Source organism: Mesoplodon mirus, assembly GCF_964341445.2.
Source record: "Mesoplodon mirus genome assembly, chromosome: 3".
NCBI classification, from domain to species: Eukaryota; Metazoa; Chordata; class Mammalia; order Artiodactyla; family Ziphiidae; genus Mesoplodon; species Mesoplodon mirus.
The window spans coordinates 172,037,710-172,058,221 of NC_138978.1; the positions used below are offsets into that span (position 1 = coordinate 172,037,710).

General features: G+C 37.8%; 1 protein-coding gene across 1 annotated transcript in view; it reads left to right on the forward strand.

Moving 5' to 3' along the window:
• F5 (coagulation factor V) overlaps positions 1 to 20,512 on the forward strand; it is an 86,286-nt gene that overhangs the window by 23,251 nt on the left and 42,523 nt on the right. The window contains exons 4-7 of the mRNA XM_082612964.1: positions 10,292 to 10,504; positions 11,993 to 12,136; positions 14,534 to 14,755; positions 16,042 to 16,207. Coding sequence (XP_082469090.1) covers positions 10,292 to 10,504; positions 11,993 to 12,136; positions 14,534 to 14,755; positions 16,042 to 16,207 — 745 coding nt within the window. The remainder of the gene's footprint in view (positions 1 to 10,291; positions 10,505 to 11,992; positions 12,137 to 14,533; positions 14,756 to 16,041; positions 16,208 to 20,512) is intronic.

The following is a 20,512-nucleotide window of genomic DNA, read 5'->3' on the forward strand; positions in this document are numbered from 1 at the left end:
TTTGTTTTTTTTTGTGGTACATGGGCCTCTCACTGTTGTGGCCTCTCCCATTGCGGAGCACAGGCTCCGGACACGCAGCCCCAGTGGCCATGGCTCACGGGCCCAGCCACTCTGCGGCATGTGGGATCTTCCTGGACTGGGACATGAATCCGCCTCCCCTGCATCGGCAGGCAGACTCTCAACCACTGCACCACCAGGGAAGCCCTCCCTTGTATTTTATTTGTCATTTTTCCCTTGCTGCTTTCAATAATTTTTCTTTGTCTTTAATTTTTGTCAATTTGATTACTATGTGTCTCGGCATGTTCCTCCTTGGGTTTATCCTGTATGGGACTTTCTGTGCTTCCTGGACTTGGGTGGCTATTTCCTTTCCCATGTTAGGGAAGTTTTTGACTATAATCTCTTCAAATATTTTATTGGGTCCTTTCTCTCTCTCTTATCCTTCTGGGACCACTATAATGCGAATGTTGTTGCGTTTAATGTTGTCCCTGAAGTCTCTTAGGCTGTCTTCATTTCTTTTCATTCTTTTTTCTTTATTCTGGTCCACAGCAGTGAATTCCACCATTCTGTCTTCCAGGTCACTTATCTGTTCTTCTGCCTCAGTTATTCTGCTAATGATTCCTTCTAGTGTAGTTTTCATTTCAATTATTGTATTGTTCATCTCTGTTTGTTTGTTCTTTAATTCTTCTAGGTCTTTGTTAAACATTTCTAGCATCTTCTCGGTCTTTGCCTCCATTCTTTTTCCAAGGTTCTGGATCATCTTCACTATCATTATTCTGAATTCTTTTTCTGGAAGGTTGCCTATCTCCACTTCAGTTGGTTGTTTCTCTGGGGTTTTATCTTGTTCCTTCATCTGGTACATAGCCCTCTGCCTTTTCATCTTGTCTATCTTTCTGTGAATGTGGTTTTTGTTCCACAGGCTGCAGGATTGTAGTTCTTCTTGCTTCTGCTGTCTCTTTATCTTATGTTTAACTAACATGTGAATGTGAAATTCTCAGTAATTTACTCTGGTCAATGAGGTAGATATTAAAGACCACTATATGTTCAAATAAACCTGGATATGTAACATCATTTAAAATTAAATTTGATATTGTTGGATAATTGGTTACACTGCTATATCTAGCATGTGTTAGAGCCTCTTACGTGATTCTTAGAAAATTATATTGGTTGCTGTCATTACAGTTGAACAATGTGTTCTGATTATGGCTTCTCCATTGAAGTGGCCCTAGAAGAAATCTAGAAGTGAAATCCATCACAACCAGTGCACCAGCATGTAATCTACTATTAACTGGTCTGTGAGCCCCTCAAGGTCTCAGGCTGTCTTCCTTACATTTGTGCCCTGGCACCTAGCCCAGAGCCTGGAACATAGATGATGATGATGACAATCATTACTGAACTAAACTGAGGGACTGAGGACCAGATTGGAAAGTAGAGACCATGTGTTATTTTCCACCTGCTCTGAAACGTATTAATTTTGCCAGTGATTGTGAGCAGTTACCTGATCTTACTACTAGTTCTTACCCCCTTTAGAATAGATTCAGTCTTTCTCACATGTATTAAGAGAAATTAAGAACACAAGATAAATCATATCAGAAGTATGAAATTCATTTCTTCATAAATGAAAGAGGTTATATTAATTTAAAAATGGCTTGGAAAGGAAATAGCCAAAATACTAAAGTATATTAGCACAGGTTACCATAGCATTGGTTAGGTGCCAGACATTTTATCTATATTTTTCAGTCCTCAAAACCTATCAAAATGATAATATTGTTGCTAGAAGATGATTATATTATCTTAAGTTATGAATGAGAAAATTGAGGCTGAAAGGGAGGTTAAGAAATTTTCGCAAATTCACACAGTTAGCAAGTGGTAAAACCAAGAAATTTCAATTCTTGCCCGCAAACTCATGTACTTTCTCCCACAGCCTAGCAGGAGAAAGTATCGTTAATCATATAATTTCACAAATATTTTAATTATAGTATCATCACAATTTTTAATTAAATATTTGTGAAATTATATGATATATATCAGAGGTCAGGGAATGAGTAAACTGACCTATAGGATATGTTTATCCAGAGAAAGAGGAAGAACTTCAAAAGTTCTCTCTCACCCTACAAAGAATATCACATTTTGTCCTTTTGAGAGCTTATGAATTCCATTTGCTACTATAGGAATTTCCTATAGTAGAATCACAGTTGGAACAGTGGAAGTATTATGTCCAGAAACATCATTTTTTAACTTCATGAGATCACAAAGCATGAAGCATTGATAAGGGTCATCATGCTTGATTCAACATAGCTTTAGTCAACAACTTGCCATGAGAATTCCAGTCAACAGAAAAGGTTTAATCTGAGAGGGCAGATCTCCTTATCAGTCCTGTTTGTGCTTTGCTACCAAAGCTATTTTGCAACTTTCCAGAGATAATTCATTGTGTTTATTAGCAGAGATTCTTCCTCATAAACTCTTTTTTCTTTTTGACTTAGACTGGAATAATATTATTATTCACAGGAAGTTATTTCAGCTTTTAACATTTCTCAGCTCCTGATAATTTTAACACTCAAATCCTTTTTACCAAAGGAGTGAAAGTTCAGCCTATTAAATATTGGTTATCAGTGTCAAAAGGATATCTTTTGTGGGGGAAAAAAAGATACAACAGAGTCCCGTGTTAAGCTTAAACTTAGATGCCTACAGAAGCCAGGAGGGTAATTCAATGAAAAATTTAGTCCAGTAGGGACTGGTGATCAGATAGCTAGTGTCCTATCTGAAGGGGGCAGCCAGAACTCAGATCCAGCCAAATTCTATGCAGGAATTTGATCCCGTGTCACCAGATCTCCAGGTTTTTATTTGTTTTTGTTGTTATTCTTTAAGAGAAACCAGCAAGCAGATTCTTATTTAATATCTCCATATTGTTAATGTTGGCATTTAATATGTTTTAATACTATGCAATTCTAACAAACATACACATGAGTTTAGACTTTATGACCTTGCTTCTAGACCACAGGACCTTAAATCTTAAGAGTTCAATAAACATTCATTGAGCACCTTCTCCATGCTAGGTACTATGAAAGGCACCAGAGATACTAAGACAAATACAATCCAGCACCTGTCTTTGAGTCGCTCATATTCTAGTGACAGAAATGTGCATGGTACAAATGATTATTATCTAGTAGGAAGAAATAAAATTAATCATATAATCTCACACGTATCAATACTTAATTATAAATTGTGGTGAGTGCTATAAAAGAAGAAAAAAATAGCACAGTCATAGATCGGGGAAGAAATAAGCCTACACTTGACATCTGAAGGATGAGCACACATTTATCCAAAGGAAGAAAAGGAGGAAGAACACTCTAGGCAGAGGGAATAATGTCTACAAAGACCCTGAGCTAGGATGTAACTTGGCATTTCTGGGAAACTAAAAGGAGACCCAAGTGTGAATGATACATAGTAAACAAGGGGAAAAGTCACACATGTTGAGAATGGAGAGAGAAGTAGGGGTAGATCATAAATGGACCTGTGGTCAATGTTAAGGATTTTGAGAAATAAAAGGCCATTGTCAGGATTTTAATCAGGAAAATGGCAAAGTAAGATATGGGGTTTTACAGGATCATTCTGTCTACAGGCTGGGAAATAGATTATGAAGGTCCTCTTATGCCAGAATCCCAGTGACCAGTTAAAAGGCTAATTCTGGAGTCTAGGCTTGTCCTAGAGTGATGCCTATAGAGATACAGAGAGGAGTGAAACTTGGAATATATTTTAGACATAGTAAATTGCTGTGCAGTACAAAATATGCGTGACATAGAGATACAAATGGAGATGATAATGGATAGATAGACTGGGCAAACTCATGAATAACTTCAGCTGCCATAGTAACAAACTTAGTCTTTATCCTGTGGGTAAGACAAAAGTTTGATGGAATGAGTTGACACAGTTGGATTTGTGTTGACCTAATAGTAACCTGATTCAGTCTCCTGTCTTCAGTAAAGACTTTATGGTCCATCCATAACTAGTCTTTTTGTTCCCCTATGCTCTAAGCTTAATCATCTACAATAAATTGGCAGCTTCTGAGGGTATTAAAGTCCATCTTTGTTTCCTATCTCTAAAGCAAATGAAATCATGACTACAATTTTACTTCAAGTTTGGTTGTATTCTCTTCCATACATAGAATGGTGTCCTATGGAGAACATGTCAGTGAATCTAGAGGTACCTATTCAAATCTTCTATCTTATGACTTCCATACTCAGAACCTCATGTGGTACAGCAATGCATGTTGCTGCAGTGCCTAAATGCCCCATTGCTGATGGATGCATATTCCTTGTTTCCCACTCCCATCTGGAGAGCCCAAATGTATGCTGATGACATGCAAATTCACATGAGTGTTTCTGAGTGGAATAGATTTTCCTCATGATGTGCAATTAGACAAGGGTAGCTGACACTGCTACAGCATAAACTATTTCTTATAGAAATTCAGCATCTCAGAGTCTGGCTTTTGGACATGAGGGACCATATTTACCCTTTTGCTTAACAATTAGACAGGCAGACAAAATAACATTAAACAGTTTTCAGACATTGAAAAATAGACAATGCAAGAGAATGATCCATGAGGGAATAACAACAAATGAGGTGAGCCCTCTGCCTGGAGAGAGTTTCCAGGGCACAGCACAATGAGGGTGAACCCAAACAGAGCCCAGCAATCTCCTTGAGTTGAAGAAATAGAGTTTAGACTCTGGGTAGGCCATAGTATCTGGAACCTGTGATTTGTAGGGCAGAGTCTTAGAGAGAATTGTACAGCCACAGAGAAAGAGCTCTTGCAAATCCAGTGAGAGGCCCTGTCAAGTCTTCAACTAAGTACTAATATGCACATGTATGTGAGGAAAGTATTAATGGTAAGGTAAATACCACCAAAAAGAAACAGACTGAACAATCCCTAGACCACACACAGGGTCAGGAATAGTGTATGTTCCCACCATCAAAAGTGGAAAGACCTCCTAATAAATGGGTACTGGGTAGAATCACCAGAAGGAACAGAAGTTGGACAAAATTAGTCTAGACTATAGGCTGCTCAGGAGATAACAAAGCTTTAAAAATAAGACTTGAAAGTATAAAATTGATTCCAAGCGTCTGAACTATGTGTAAGCATAAAATCCAATACTTATTACAAGAATGCAATAAAATCCCAAAACCAACATGTAAAACTCACAATGTTAATAAAAATTAATGTGTTCAAAAAATCAGGAGAATCATTACCTGTAATCAAGAAAAAAATCAATCCAGAAAAACAGATCCAGAAAAAGAACATACACACACTACTATATATAAGATAGATTACCAACAAGGACCTACTGTATAGCACAGGGAATTCTACTCAATATTCTGAGATAACCTGTATGAGAAAAGAATCTAAAAAAGAATGAATATATGTATATGTATAACTGAATCACTCTGCTGCACACCTGAAACTAGCACAACATTGTGAATCAACTATATTAAAATAAAATTTAAATTAAAAAAAGAAATGATAGTACTAGCAAGCAAAGACATTAAGATAGCCCTTATACATATTCTCCATATGTTCTAGAAGGTAGAGAAGAGTGTGAGCATGATGAGGAGAGAGATGGAATGTTAAAAAAAAAAATAAATGGAACTTCTATAGATAAATACAATAGCTGAAATGGTAAGTACACTGGATGAGATTAACAGCACATTAGACACTGGAGAAGAAATATTGGAGAACATTAATACATAGCGATAGAAACTATCCAAAATAAAACATGCAAATACAATGACTGAACAAAATGAACAGAGCTTCAGTGAACTATGGGACAATATCAAGTGATCTGACATATGTGTACAATTAACCCTTAAACAACGTGAGGACTGGGGCACCAACCCTCCACACAGTCGAAAATCCATGTGTAACTTTAGTCTGTCCTCTATATCTGTGGTTCTGCATCTGCAGATTCAAACGACCATGGATGGTGTAGTACATATTTGTTGAAAAAAAACCACATATAAGTGTACCTGCACAGTTTAAACCATGTTGTTCAAGGGTAAACTGTAATTAGAATCCTAGAAAAGTAAGGGACAGAAAAAAATATTCAAAGAAATAGTGGTTGAAAACTTTCAAACTGTGATGAAAACTATAAACCTACAAAGTCAGGGGACTTGACAAAACCAAGAAGAAGAAACGTGAATAAAAGCACACCAAGGCACATCATAATCAAATTGCTGAAAACCAGTGATGAAGAGAAAATGTTAAAAACAGTCAGAGGAAATAAGTCACAGAGAGGGGGCTTCCCTGGTGGCACAGTGGTTAAGAATCCGCCTGCCAATGCAGGGGACACGGGTTCAAGCCCTGGTCCGGGAAGATCCCACATGCCGCGGAGCAGCTAAGCCCATATGCCACAACAACAGGCGCCACTGCAATGAGAAGCCCGCACACCACAACAAAGAGTAGCCCCTGCTCATTGCAACTAGAGAAAGCCTTCATGCAGCAATGAAGACCCAATGCAGCCAAAAAATATATTTAATTAATTAATTTAAAAATAAAGTCACAGAGGAAAAAAACAGAATGATAGCAGATATCATTAGAAACAATGCGAGCCAGAAGATAGTTAGGGACATCTTTAAAGTACTGGGTGTGGGGGGATGGGGACAATCTGTCCACTTGACATTCTACACCAAGGAAAAATATCCTTTTAAAATGAAGGCAAAATAAAGACTGTTTTAGACATACAAAGCAGGAACAATTTCTCATTAGCAGGCCAGGAAAAATAAATGTTAAAAGAAGTATTTTAGGCAGAAAAAGATTATATCAGAGAGATATTTGGGGCCACAAGAAGGGATAAAAATTCCAGAAATGGTTAAGTATGGAGTAATTTTCTTCATTTTTAATCTCTGAAAAAGATAACTGATTATCTAAACTGGAAAGCAAAAAATAACGACAGTTTATTATGGGGTATATTATATATGTAGAAGTGAAATGGATGACAACCATAGCACAAAGGCTAGGAGGGGGAAGATGGAAATATACTATTGCAAGTTTCTTATAATATAAGTAAAATGGTGTAAGATTATTTGAAGGTAGACCATGATAAGTTAAAGTTGTATTTTGTAAGCTGAAGGGCATCGCCAATAAAACAAAACAAAGCTAATAAACCAATAGTGGAGATAAAAAGGAAACATAAAAAATACTCAATTAATCCAAAAGAAAGTAGGAAAGAAAAGAAAATAATGAATAAAAGCCAGATGGACAAATAGAAAACAATAGCAGAATGGTAGATTTAAACCCAACCATATCAATAATTATATTAAAAGCAAATGGGAAGAACATGACAACTAAGAGATTTTAAGATTGAATAAAAAGCAACACCCAACTTTAAGCTGAACTCAAGGAATCCACTTTAAAGACAAAGATAAAAAGTAAAGGATTGAAGGTATACCATACTAACTATAATCAAACACAATCGATGTGTCATTCCATTTATATGACAATATAGGAAAGTAAAACATAGTGACAGAAAGTAAATCAGCGGTTGCATGTGTCCAGTAAATCAGTGGTTGCATGTGTAGGCAAAGGTATGGCTACAAATGGCACATGGAAACTTTTTGGAGTGATGGAAATCTGTACCTTAATAGTGATGGTAGCTATAGAACTGTACTTATCTGTCAAAATTCAGCAAATATTGTACTTAAAATTGGTGAATTGTGTTGTTTGTAATTTATACCTTTTTTTTTTTTTGCTGTACGCGGGCCTCTCACTGCTGTGGCCTCTCCCGTTGCGGAGCACAGGCTCCGGACACACAGGCTCCGCGGCCATGGCTCGCGGGCCCAGCCGCTCCGCGGCATGTGGGATCCTCCGGGATCGGGGCACGAACCCGCGTCCCCTGCATCGGCAGGCGGACTCTCAACCACTGCGCCACCAGGGAAGCCCTGTAATTTATACCTTAATAAAGATGATGAAAGGAAGGGCGACTGAGTGAGAGAGAGAAAGAAGTGGGGAGGAATAAAGAGGAGAAGAAAAGGAACAGGGAAGAGGGAAGGGAAGAAAAGAAACTAACCATTTGTTTTCAAAAACGACAGTCACTTTAGGAAGAGTAGTTTCTACTGGCCCTTTACTCCATTATATAAGACATTTTAGCTCTTTTTTCTGATCCTTATTTTCTACCCACATCTGCAGTCTGATGGTCTTACCTTCCACCTCAAGAAATTTATTGACTGTTGTACTAAACAAAGATAACTGTATCCTGAAGATAAATCCTGGCACCAGCGAGTGCTGTGAAACTTTCACCTAATTAAATGAGGAATGCCTCAGAAGTAACTGTCCTTCCCACGTGCTATCTATGACAACGACCTCTGCCCTTCCTGACCTCACTTGCTCCATCTCTAGCCACATCTTCTCTTTGTTGTTGAAAGCCCCACCCAACCCTCTGCACTGCTTTTACTCTTCAGCATCACAGTTCCCTTTCTTCAATAAGGAAGACCATTTCTATATCCTCCCCCGTCTCTCACCAGTAGGGAAAGTTGAATACACATGAAAGTGTTACTAGTGGGCCTTTGGGTACACAAAGGACCAAAGTAAGGCATGTAAACTTCAGACGGTAGATATATTTTATACAAGGACAATTAGACTGCATATGGGATAGACTCTAAGACTCTGGGGAAAGAGTTGGGATAATCAGATGGTGGAGATGTGATAAACTGATAAAACAGGGCTAAGGGTGGCATCAGTTGGGAAGAAGACATGAAACGCAGAGCAAAACCATATATAAACAGATCTGAGTGTACTTACAACCACTTAAACCCATGCTAACAGGCGATTAAGTATAAGATATCTTACCTACAGACTGGGAGAAAATATTTGCAAACGATGTGGCCAACAAGGACTTAATCTCCAAAATGGGCAAACAGCTCATACAACTCAATAACAGCAACAACAAGAACAAAAAAAACCAAACAACCCAATCAAAAAATGGACAGAAGACCTGAATAGTCACTTCTATTCCAAAGAAGACATACAAGATGGTCAATAGGCACATGAAAAGATGCTCAATATTGCTAATTATTAGAGAAATGCAAATCAAAACTACAATGAGATATCACTTCACACCAGTCAGAATGGCATCATTTAAAAGCCTACAAATAACAAATGCTGGAGAGGGTGTGGAGAAAAGGGAACCCTCCTACACTGTTGGTGGGAACATAAATTGGTGCAACCACTATGGAAACAGAATGGAGGTTCCTCAAAAAACTAAAAATAGAGTTGCCATATGATCCAGCAATCCCACTCCTGGGCATATATCTGGACAAAACTCTAATCTGAAAAGATACATATACCCCAATGTTCATACCAGCATTATTTACAATAGCCAAGACATGGAAGCAACCTAAATGTCCATTGACAGATGAATGGATAAAGAAGACGTGGTATATATATACAATGGAATACTACTCAGCCATAAAAAGAATGAAATAATGCCATTTGCAGCAACATGGATGGACCTAGAGATTATCCTACTAAGTGAAGTAAGTCAGACAGAGAAAGACAAATATCGTATGATATAACTTATATGTGGAATATGGAATATGATACAAATGAACTTATTTACAAAACAGAAACAGATCAAAGACATAGAAAGCAAACTTATGGTTACCAAAGGGGAAAGGGGAGGGGAGAGGGATAAATTAGGTCTTTGGGATTAGCAGATACAAACTGCTATATATAAAATAGATAAGCAACAAGCTCCTACTGTATAGCACAGGGAACTATATTCAATATCCTGTAATAAATGATAATGGAAAATAATATATAAAAGAAGATATCGATATAGCTATATAATTGAATCACTTTGCTGTATATCAGAAACTAACACAACACTGTAAATCAACTGTACTTCAATAAAAAATTTAAAAATTAAAAAAAATGTCTTGTCATACATCACAGAGAAGATATAACCCATCTTCATATTCTGAGATGATTTTCTGGTCAAAGGTGATTCACTTATCTGATTATATTTAAATAATAATTATTTAGATACTCTGGAAAATTGACTTGCTAAACTTTAAATAATGTACTAGTAACATTTCTTGTTCACTTTAGATCACCATGGATCAAAGCCTTTATAATTACATAGACATAGAAGTGGATATATGTGAATCTTTCCAAATAATGAAGGCTTTCTATAGAAAGGCATATATATCTTCATAGAGAACTTATGTTCCCCCAGACTTGAGAGTGATGAAAAAGTTGTTCTCAGAAACTATCCAGATGTTTTCACGGCTTTTACATCTCCAGGTGCTTCTTACCCTGACCACACATTCCCTGTGGAGAAGATGGATGATTCTGTAGCTCCGGGCCAAGAATATACCTATGAGTGGAATATCAGTGAGGACAGTGGGCCCACCCACGATGACCCTCCATGCCTCACATATATCTATTACTCCTATGAAAATCTGGTATATGACTTCAACTCTGGACTGATTGGACCTCTGCTTATTTGTAAGAAAGGTAAAAAAAAAAAAATCAAAACAGCAAAGATGTTGGATTGGTAAAGATACTATAATGGAATGAGGCTTGGAAGTGTCTTGGTATCTTTTCGTAAATCAAGCAGAGAAGGGTGCAGAAACCAGATCATTGTTTGACACTGATATTTGAGGATTTGCAGTCTTCCTGCAATCTTCAACCCCTCCTTCATCTCGGTCCTGGGAGTCTCTCCCAAGTAAATCTCTGTCTGAGAGTATGTTCTGCTGCCATGCCCATATGATCCGTAACATTTACCTCAAGGCCAAGTCTTTTTGAAAGTATACAGCAGTCCGTACTCTGCTGAGAGTACTTGGAAAGAACTTTGAGTAATATATCTGAGGTTTGGGTCGGTAATTTGGTCTATAAACACACAAAACTCCAGGTTCCTTTCTTGTAAACAAGCTGAACACTTTGAGTGGTAGGTTTCAAACACACTCAACTGACTTTATAAGAAATTTCAATGGCTGGGCTTCTTAGGAGCAAGCTTGGACTTTTATTTTACCCCAAACAAATTCATCCCATCTTTCATTAAAACAAACAACCACAACAAACTGCACTGTGGGAGATAATGTGATGGATTCACCATCTGTCTATACATACACGCATACCATACCTACATTCATTCCTAATTCATTTATTCGCTATACAAATACATATTTTCATTGCCTGGTATAGAAGATACTGTGATGACACTTAAAAAAATTTAAAATTATAAAAGTCTCTTCTTTCATTTTACTATCAGGTGCATTTTTTACTCATGAGAGTGGATTAATCTCAACCAATTCTCTAGTGTCCCATTACGCGTACTAGCAAGATGGCTATATTAAACTTGGAGTGTGATGCGTTTACCAAATGAGCTAGGGTACCTATGCATTAACTTATTTTCTTTAATATAAATTTATTTATTTATTTATTTATTTATTTATTTATGGCTGTGTTGGGTCTTTGTTGCTGTGCACAGGCTTTTTCTAGTTGGTGGCGAGTGGGGGCTACTCTTCATTGTGGTGCGCAGGCTCTAGAGTGCAGGCTCAGTAGTTGTGGTGCACGGGCTTAGTTGCTCCACGACATGTGGGATCTTCCCGGACCAGGACTTGAACCCGTGTCCCCTGCATCAGCAGGTGGATTCTTAATCACTGCACCACCAGGGAAGTCCCTGCATTGACTTACTGACACTGGAAGAAATGGATACTTTTACTAAAGCCTTGACAGTCACCAAATGTTTTCTCTCTGTGCCAGATCAAAGTTACTTTTAAAGCTCCATTCCTCAAGACTATCAGGTGCCAGAAAAAACAAGGTGGCACCAGGATTTTAATAAGCCTTCAATCATTATTACTTGATAGATGCTATTTTTATAAGAACACTTTACAGTTGACATCATTATGATTGGCTGCTTATCTTAAACTCTGTTATCTAGGAATAGCTAATGAGAGCCTTCTATCTGGGATGCTATTAAAAGTATGTCTTTTTTCACAGGCACCCTAACTGAGGATGGGATACAGAAGATGTTTGACAAGCAACATGTACTGATGTTTGCTGTGTTTGATGAAAGTAAAAGCTGGAACCAGACATCATCCCTAATGTACACAGTCAATGGCTATGTGAATGGGACAATGCCAGGTAACACGTGGGCTGTGTACTATTCAAAAATAGTTGAAGCATTGATCCCATTGTTTTCCTAAAGGCACTAGGGTAGTTGACCATACTCACTATTTTTTAACTCCTAATCTGAAAGGTAACGTAATCTAGTTCAGTGGTTCTCAAGATTTAATCTTTTTTTTTTCTTTTTTTTAACTAGCAAGCACAATAGACAAATTAGAAGCTACTTAAGAGAAGGACTGTGCAGTCTTATTACATGTAGTGCTCTGAGCAGGTTTCACTTTGGCCTACATCTTCACTTTGGCCTACATCTCCAGGATATCAGCTTAGTCTCCTTCAGTGAGTTGTGTGGTCCCTGCTGCATGGTGACCATGTTTTCTTCCAGAGGGGAAGCCCTACAAAACAGAGTTCAAGGCCAGTCCTCAGCAGGAAGGGTCAGCAGGAAGAATGAAATGAAGACACTTACAGTGAAGATGAACAGGAGATTAGGAGAAATATCCAACATACAAAAATACTACTAGCATTTCAAAAGATGATGGATGAGTAATATTCAATGGCATATGATATGTTTTTCTCTTTTCATTTACATGTAGACTCTTGTGAAAAAGCAAAATCATAACAATTGTTAAGAGAAAAAAAAAACTGATCCCCACCTAAACGACTTCTACTTCTCTCTGATAGAAATGACCTAGAACCAAAGATCCTGTGGGGGAAAAATGGGAAAAATGAAAATACTACTTTATCAAATAAACTACACTTCAAAATACTAAGTTTCTCAGAGGCTGTTTTCTATATCTGAAAATCACAAATGGCTTCTCTTACTAAAAATAAAACTTGTCAAGAGTTGAGGTCTGGACATTGCTTTTAAATTGTATTCAGTTTCATTTGATTCTATCTTCCCACCTGGGTCATTACAAATATACTAAGATGACCCTGGGTTTTGATTCAGAGTTTAAAAACTTAGTTAACTGAGTTAGCACATCTGAGTTCACACCTTGCTCACTTCTCTACCTTAGTGTGGCTTTTAGCAGTTAGTTGTCTCAACGTGCTTTCGTAAAAAATGGGTTAATCATCTATCCTGGTGCAGAGGGTGTTTAAGAATTTTTTTTACAGATAACATAGCATGTCTAGTACTACAGGCCTTAGAGGGGAGTGGTCAAAAGAGAAATTGTATCTGTGTCCTGGCAAAGTAAACCATCTGTCTAAATATAAGAAGGAGAAGCCAAAATAACCCATATGAAAAAATAAAAGTTAATAACTCTATCAGGGCATAGAATTTATGAATTTATAGTTGAAAAAGACAGAGTAGCTGGGGTAGAAAGTAGCTGGTAGTAGAAACTGAGAAAAGTTAATGCTTGTAAAATGGCCTTAGGGGGCAGTATAAATTGAATAAATATAATAAATGCTAATACAGATGTATGAAATGCTCAACCCAATATAAGCATTGATTGGAGGCAGACAAATTCTTCCACCAAAGCCTCCTACCTTCCAGCTTCTTGTTCTCACCTGTGATACTAGGAATTGGTCTTGTTACAATGGTCTAAACAAGACAAGCCCTTAGCCCCTCTTTGGGTAAGGGACTGATTCATGGCCCCACGATCTAGTATCGAGTGATTATAGATCTGAAATTTAAAACCCAAGCCAAGGATAGAAGCCAGAGGTTGGAATCTCCCATAGAGCAAATCAGCATTTTCTGAGTCACTGTGGGAGCAAGAAGGAGCCAAACAGCTTTTGTACTCAGTTCTCATTACTCCATCCATGAAACGCTCCCAGTGACCCAGTATACTGAGGATTTATCCACTGCATTTTAAGGAGATCCTATAACCCACACATAACTCACTGCCTTGTCATTAAAACAATCAACCAGTGGGCAAAGAAACAGTATAAAATCCTTAAAGCATCTTCACATCTTCTCCCTGTTAGGATCAAGCCCTTTTAGGATTAGAGGCTTAGGCCCTTAAACTCAGCCCTGTTGGAGGTTCTGGCAACTCACTCCAGCTAAGTCCAGATTGGTACTAGAGTGACCAACTACTCAGGCCTGCCCAGGACTTTCTCAGTTCTAACACTGAAAATCCTGCCTCCTGGGAAACCCTTCAGTCCTCAGTAAACCATAATGGTTGGTCACCTACTTTCTTCTCTCCTTGGTCTTAGCAATCCCTATGTTTCTAAACTAATGTCCACCCTCTCTGGGCTCTATAGTACCACTTATTGCAATGAGTTGTGACTGCTTGTTTGCCCACCACTCGGATGTCTGCTTTTCTAGGGCAGGAATGAAAATGGGACTGTCTATACCCCCAGAACCTTGCACAATGCCTGATGCAAAGCAGGTGCTCAATACGTATCTGGTGAGTGAATTTCTTATCACAGACTGCTGACTGCCTGTTTTGGCCCCCATCTCTCTCTCTCTCTCTCTCTCAGATATAACAGTTTGTGCCCATGACCACATCAGTTGGCATCTGATTGGAATGAGCTCTGGGCCAGAACTGTTCTCCATTCATTTCAACGGCCAGGTCCTGGAGCAGAACCATCATAAGATCTCAGCCATCACTCTCGTCAGTGCTACATCCACAACTGCAAACATGACCGTGAGCCTAGAGGGAAAGTGGATCATATCTTCGCTCATCCCAAAACATTTTCAAGGCAAGAAATTCTTTCAACAGTCTTGCTTACAAATGTAGGATCCTTTCGTCCTAGGCACTAAATCCATCATTTTCCTTTGCTCTTGCAAGCCAACCACACTCCAGACATACATTCCTTTGTCCTTGAGAACAGAATTTAGATACTTTGCTCTTAGACTTATAGCTCGTTAGTTGGGGATGGAGGAAGTAGAGAAATTGACAAAGATTTTTTAAAGTGATGCAAAAGCTGAAGAGGTCTCTACTTCCTTAAAAGGAGAAAGGAGGAAGGAAACAAAAACATATATAGAGATATTCTTTCTTGGGCTATTTAATATGCAGCTAAAGGAAAAGAACTAGGTGTTGGAACCCATCAAACTTCTGTAAATTTATAGAAGCACCAAGTTACAGAAAGTGTAAAAGTTTTAACATGAAAATATTGTCTTTCATAACAAGATGAGCACAGAGCCTGGCCCAAAGAGGAACTCAGTGGATGTGTGTTGAATAGAAAAAACACTGTATCTAACGAGCTGAGGAGTGAGCTTTAAAGAACATCAGTGAATTCTAGTGGGGGAAAAAATCAGCCTAGGTTGTTATATGGTATCAGGTAAACAAAATAACTGATGGTCTATTACACATTGTTGCTTTAAAACAGTTAGGAGGAGGGTTCCTGTAAATATAAGTAAATATCACTACAGGAAATCATTGTGTTACCAAAATAATGTGTATAAAAGCAAGAAATATAAAAAGGAGACACTTTATGGGATCATTTCATTTTTTGTTCACACTAAGCAGTCAAAATTATATTTGAAGTAATGAAATTGTCACAATATCCCTAGAAGATAGAGCCCCAAATACTAATGAAACAACAGCAAAACTAACATTATTGAGGTTAAGTGCTTTCTGTATTATCTTATTTAATTTTAAGAACAATTTCATATAGTACATACTAGTAATATCTTCATTTTACAAACAAAAGGAAGAGGTTATAGGAAATATGAGAAATCAACATGACCTAAGTCATAGGGTTTTAAGGATCTGGAAATTTCAAGAAATTTTCCTCCCCAGTAAGAAACAAAGGATAGCTTTCCAAGTTTTTCCCCTAACCCATCCTCTCTTTCCCTCGCTTTTTATTCTTGCTCCTTCTGCTGTGTATAAAAAGAACTTCAAGCCAAAATGTTCAAAAGTTGCCTGAGCATTACTTTCATTGTTATTATTGAAAACTTCCACAAATTTATTTAAAAGATGTATATTTTATCAGCCTTTATTTCTTCTCTCAAATTCTTTCATTGTCTTTATGTCCTAACTCAGCTGGGATGCAGGCTTACATAGACATTAAAAACTGTGCAAAGAAAACCAGGAATCCTAAGAAACTAACTCGAGACCAGAGGCGGCACGTTAAGAGATGGGAATACTTCATTGCTGCAGAGGAAGTCATTTGGGACTATGCACCTATAATACCAGCAAACATGGACAAGTGAGTTTGAGGGGTTCTTACTACTGTGCAGATTCAAGACATTTTCCATAGGGTCCTAGATGCATGGGGTGAAATGTCATGAGTTGACAGCTTTCATGGTAATGCAATGTATTGGATTTCATTCAGGTTTTCTTTTCCAAAACAATCTGAAATTACTCCAAATTCACCAAGGGAACTCAGAAAAAGAAAAAATAGTAGTAGTAACAAAAGCAATAATAACAGCAGCTACCACTTCTTGAATGCTTCCTATTGGAAGCTAGGCAAAGCTTCCTATTGCCAAGCACTGTGTTAAACCTTTCTAAGAGCTTTGCTTTAACGCCACAAGTTAGAAACAGCTTTTACTTATTTTGTAAATTAGGAAATGGGAGAGTGGGATTAAGAAAACTGGAAATTCAAATAGCTCTTAAACACTTGAAAAATACTCAAGCTCACTCACAGTAAGAGAAATATGTAAATTAAACTGCTCTCAAATACTATTTTTCACCTATCAGACTCACAAGTTGAGATGACATAATGTATTGGCAAGGCTGCGGGAAACAAGCTCTATCATGTATTGCTGGTGGAAGAGCAAATTGGAAAGTCCATTCTAGAGGATAATTCGGCAATGTGTATTAAAATTATAAATGCATATATTTTTTGATCCAGCAATCTCACTCTGGGAATTTACTATATAGATATACTTGTTTACAGGTGAAATGGTATGTGTACAGGATGTTCACTGTTGCACTGTTGTAGCAAAAGATTGGAAACAACCCATAATATCCATCAATAGGAAATTAATAAGTTATGGTACATCCATACAATGGAACACTATGCATCTGTTTTAAAGAGGATGCAAAAACTCTCTATATACTAATATAAAAAGTTCTCCAAGAGATATTTTTAAATTAAAAAGTCAAGGGAGCAAGAAGGTAGAATAGCAGATTCCCCCACTTGTATTCCCCCACAGCAACGATAATTTGGCAGCCATCCACAAACAGAAGTGCCTTTGTGAGAGCTTTGGGATCAAAGTAGGAACTTGCAAAATTCCACTGGAAGTCAAGACCAAGGAGGACTGTTTTGAGAAGGCAAGTCCATGCTCAAATGGTTGGTTCACTAACTGTAATTCAGTTACAAACCTGGAAATAGCCTCCTCCCCTTATGGACTCAGCTACATCCCCACTTAACCTTGGTCCTGCCACCAGCACCATTTGATAAGGAACCCAGGAGGAGTCACGCCTGTCCATGACCCTGGAGGCTGACCTGCAGACCTCAGTTTGACAGTGGATCTTGAAGCAGCCCTGTAACTAATTCCATCCTTCTCCCAGCCATGATCCAGGAGTAGTCTTGCCTGCCCAGGAACCTGCTGGGAGTCACATCTACTCATGCCCCTGGTGGCTGGCCTGCAGACCTTGGTCCCACTACAGATCTTGAAATGGCCCTGTTACCTAGTTCCATACCTCAAAACTGTAGTTCAGGAGCAGTTCTGCCCACTCAGGTATCCACCCAGTGACCCACTGGGAGCCCTCCAAAGGGCCTGATGGGAGCCACACCCATCTACACACTTGATAACAGGCCTACCATTTGCAAACCCAATTGTGGACCTTGAAGTAGACTGTTATCCCAGTGCCAGCTCTACTGACCAAGAGCCTGAAGGCAGTTCCATTTTCCCAGGGACCAGACAGGGTCTATGCCCACCTGAGCCCCTGGTAAAAGGCCTTCCAACACAGATGCTGCTGCAGGCCAAGCAGAAACCAAATGACCTGGTTCCAACCTCACTCAACGGTGATCCCAGAGGCAATTCCATCAGCCTGCAGACTTGACAAGAGGTTTTTACCTGCCAAAACCTGTCTGTAAAGATTGGAAGGGGGTGTTTGCACCTTCAAATGCACAAACACCAACACAAAGCTACACAAATCACAAAGAATCAGGCAATATGACACCACCAAAAGAAACTAATAAAGCTCCAATAACCAGTGTGAAAGAAATAGAGATCTATAAATTGCCTGACAAAGAATTTAAAATAATCATCTTAAAGAAGCTCAGTGAGGTACAAGATAACACAGATAGGTAATCAAATGAAATCAGGAAAACAATAAATGAACAAAATAAGAAATTTAATAAAGAAAGAGAAACCATAAAAAAATAACCAAACAGAAATCCTAGAGCTGAAGAATGCAATAACAGAACTGCAAATATTCAATAGCAGACTTATCACTTTAGCTTTAAGGATACCTATAGATTAATGGATACATGTATATGTATGGCTGAGTCGATTTGCTGTGCACCTGAAGCTATTGCAATACTGTTAATCAGCTATACTCCAACATAAAATAAAAAGTTATAATAAAAAGTGAAGGGATAAAAAAGACAAGGTCACTATATAATGATAGAGGGGTCAATTAATCAAGATACTATAACAATTATAAATATATATGCACCCAAGAGTAGAGAACCTAAATATATGAAGCAAATATTAACAGACCTACAGGGAAACATAGACAGCAATACAATAATAGTAGGGGACTTTAATACCACACTTTAATCAATGGATAAATGATCCAGACATAAAATCAATATGGAAGCAGTGGAATTGAATAACACTGTAGAACAAGTGTACCTAACAGACATATAAAGAACATTACATACAAATAAAGAACATTCCGTTGAACAACAGCAGAATACATATTCTTCTCAAGTGCACATGGAATATTCTCTAGGATTCTTCATAACATATTAGTCCACAAAACAAGTTTTAACAATTTCAGAATATTAAAATAATATCAAGTATCTTTTCTCATCATAATGGTATGAAACTACAAATCAGTAACAGAAGAAAACTGAAAAAAATCACAAATATGTGGATTAAATAATAGTCTCCTGAACAACCAATGAATCAAAGAAGAAATCAAATAGGAAATCAAAATATATCTTGAGACAAATGAAAACAGAAATACAACATACTAAAATTTATAAAATACAGCAAAAGCAGTTGTAAGAGGGAAGTCTATAGTAATAAATGCCTACATTTAAAACAGAAGAAAGAGAGCCTCATGCACCAGAGAGCATACAGCAGAAGCAAGAAGAACTACAATCCTGCAGCCTGTGGAACAAAAACCACATTCACGAAAGATAGACAAAATGAAAAGGCAGAGGACTATGTACCAGATGAAGGAACAAGATAAAAGCCTAGAAAAACAACCAAATGAAGTGGAGATAGGCAACCTTCCAGAAAAAGAGTTCAGAATAATGACAGTGAAGATGATCCAGGACCTCAGAAAAAGAATGGAGGCAAAGATCGAGAAGGTGCAAGAAATGTTTAACGAAGACCTAGAAGAATTAAAGAACATACACCTAGAAGAATTAAAGAACAAAGAAACAGAGATGAACAATACAATAACTGAAATGAAAAATACACCAGAGGAATCATTAGTAGAATAACTGAGGCAGAAGAATGGATAAGTGACCTGGAAGACAGAATGGTGGAATTCACTGCTGTGGAACAGAATAAAGAAAAAAGAATGAAAAGAAATGAAGACAGCCTAAGAGACCTCTGGGTCAACATTAAACATAACAACATTCGCATTATAGGGGTCCCAGAAGGAGAAGAGAGAGAGAAAGGACCCAAGAAAATATTTGAAGAGATTATAGTCGAAAACTTCCCTAACATGGGAAAGGAAATAGACACCTAAGTCCAGGAAGCGCAGAGAGTCCCATCAGGATAAACCCAAGGAGAAACATGCCGAGACACATAGTAATCAAATTGACAAAAATTAAAGACAAAGAAAAATTATTGAAAGCAACAAGGGAAAAATGACAAATAAAATACAAGGGAACTCCCATAAGGTTAACAGCTGATTTCTCAGCAGAAACTCTACAAGCCAGAAGGGAGTGGCATAATATATTTAAAGTGATGAAAGGAAAGAACCTACAACCAAGATTACTCTACCCAGCAAGGATCTCATTCAGATTCGACGGAGAAATCAAAAGCTTTACAGACAAGGAAAAGCTAATAGAAATCAGCACCACCAAACCAGCTCTACAACAAATGCTAAAGGAACTTCTCTAAGTGGGAAACACAAGAAAACAAAAAGACTTACAAAAACAAACACAAAACAATTAAGAAAATGGTAATAGGAACATACATATCGATAATTACCTTACATGTGAATGGATTAAATGCCGTAACCAAAAGACACAGGCTCACTGAATGAATACAAAAACAAGACCCATATATATGCTGTCTAAAAGAGACCCACTTCAGACCTAGGGACACATACAGACTGAACGTGAAGGGATGGAAAAAGATATTCCATGCAAATGGAA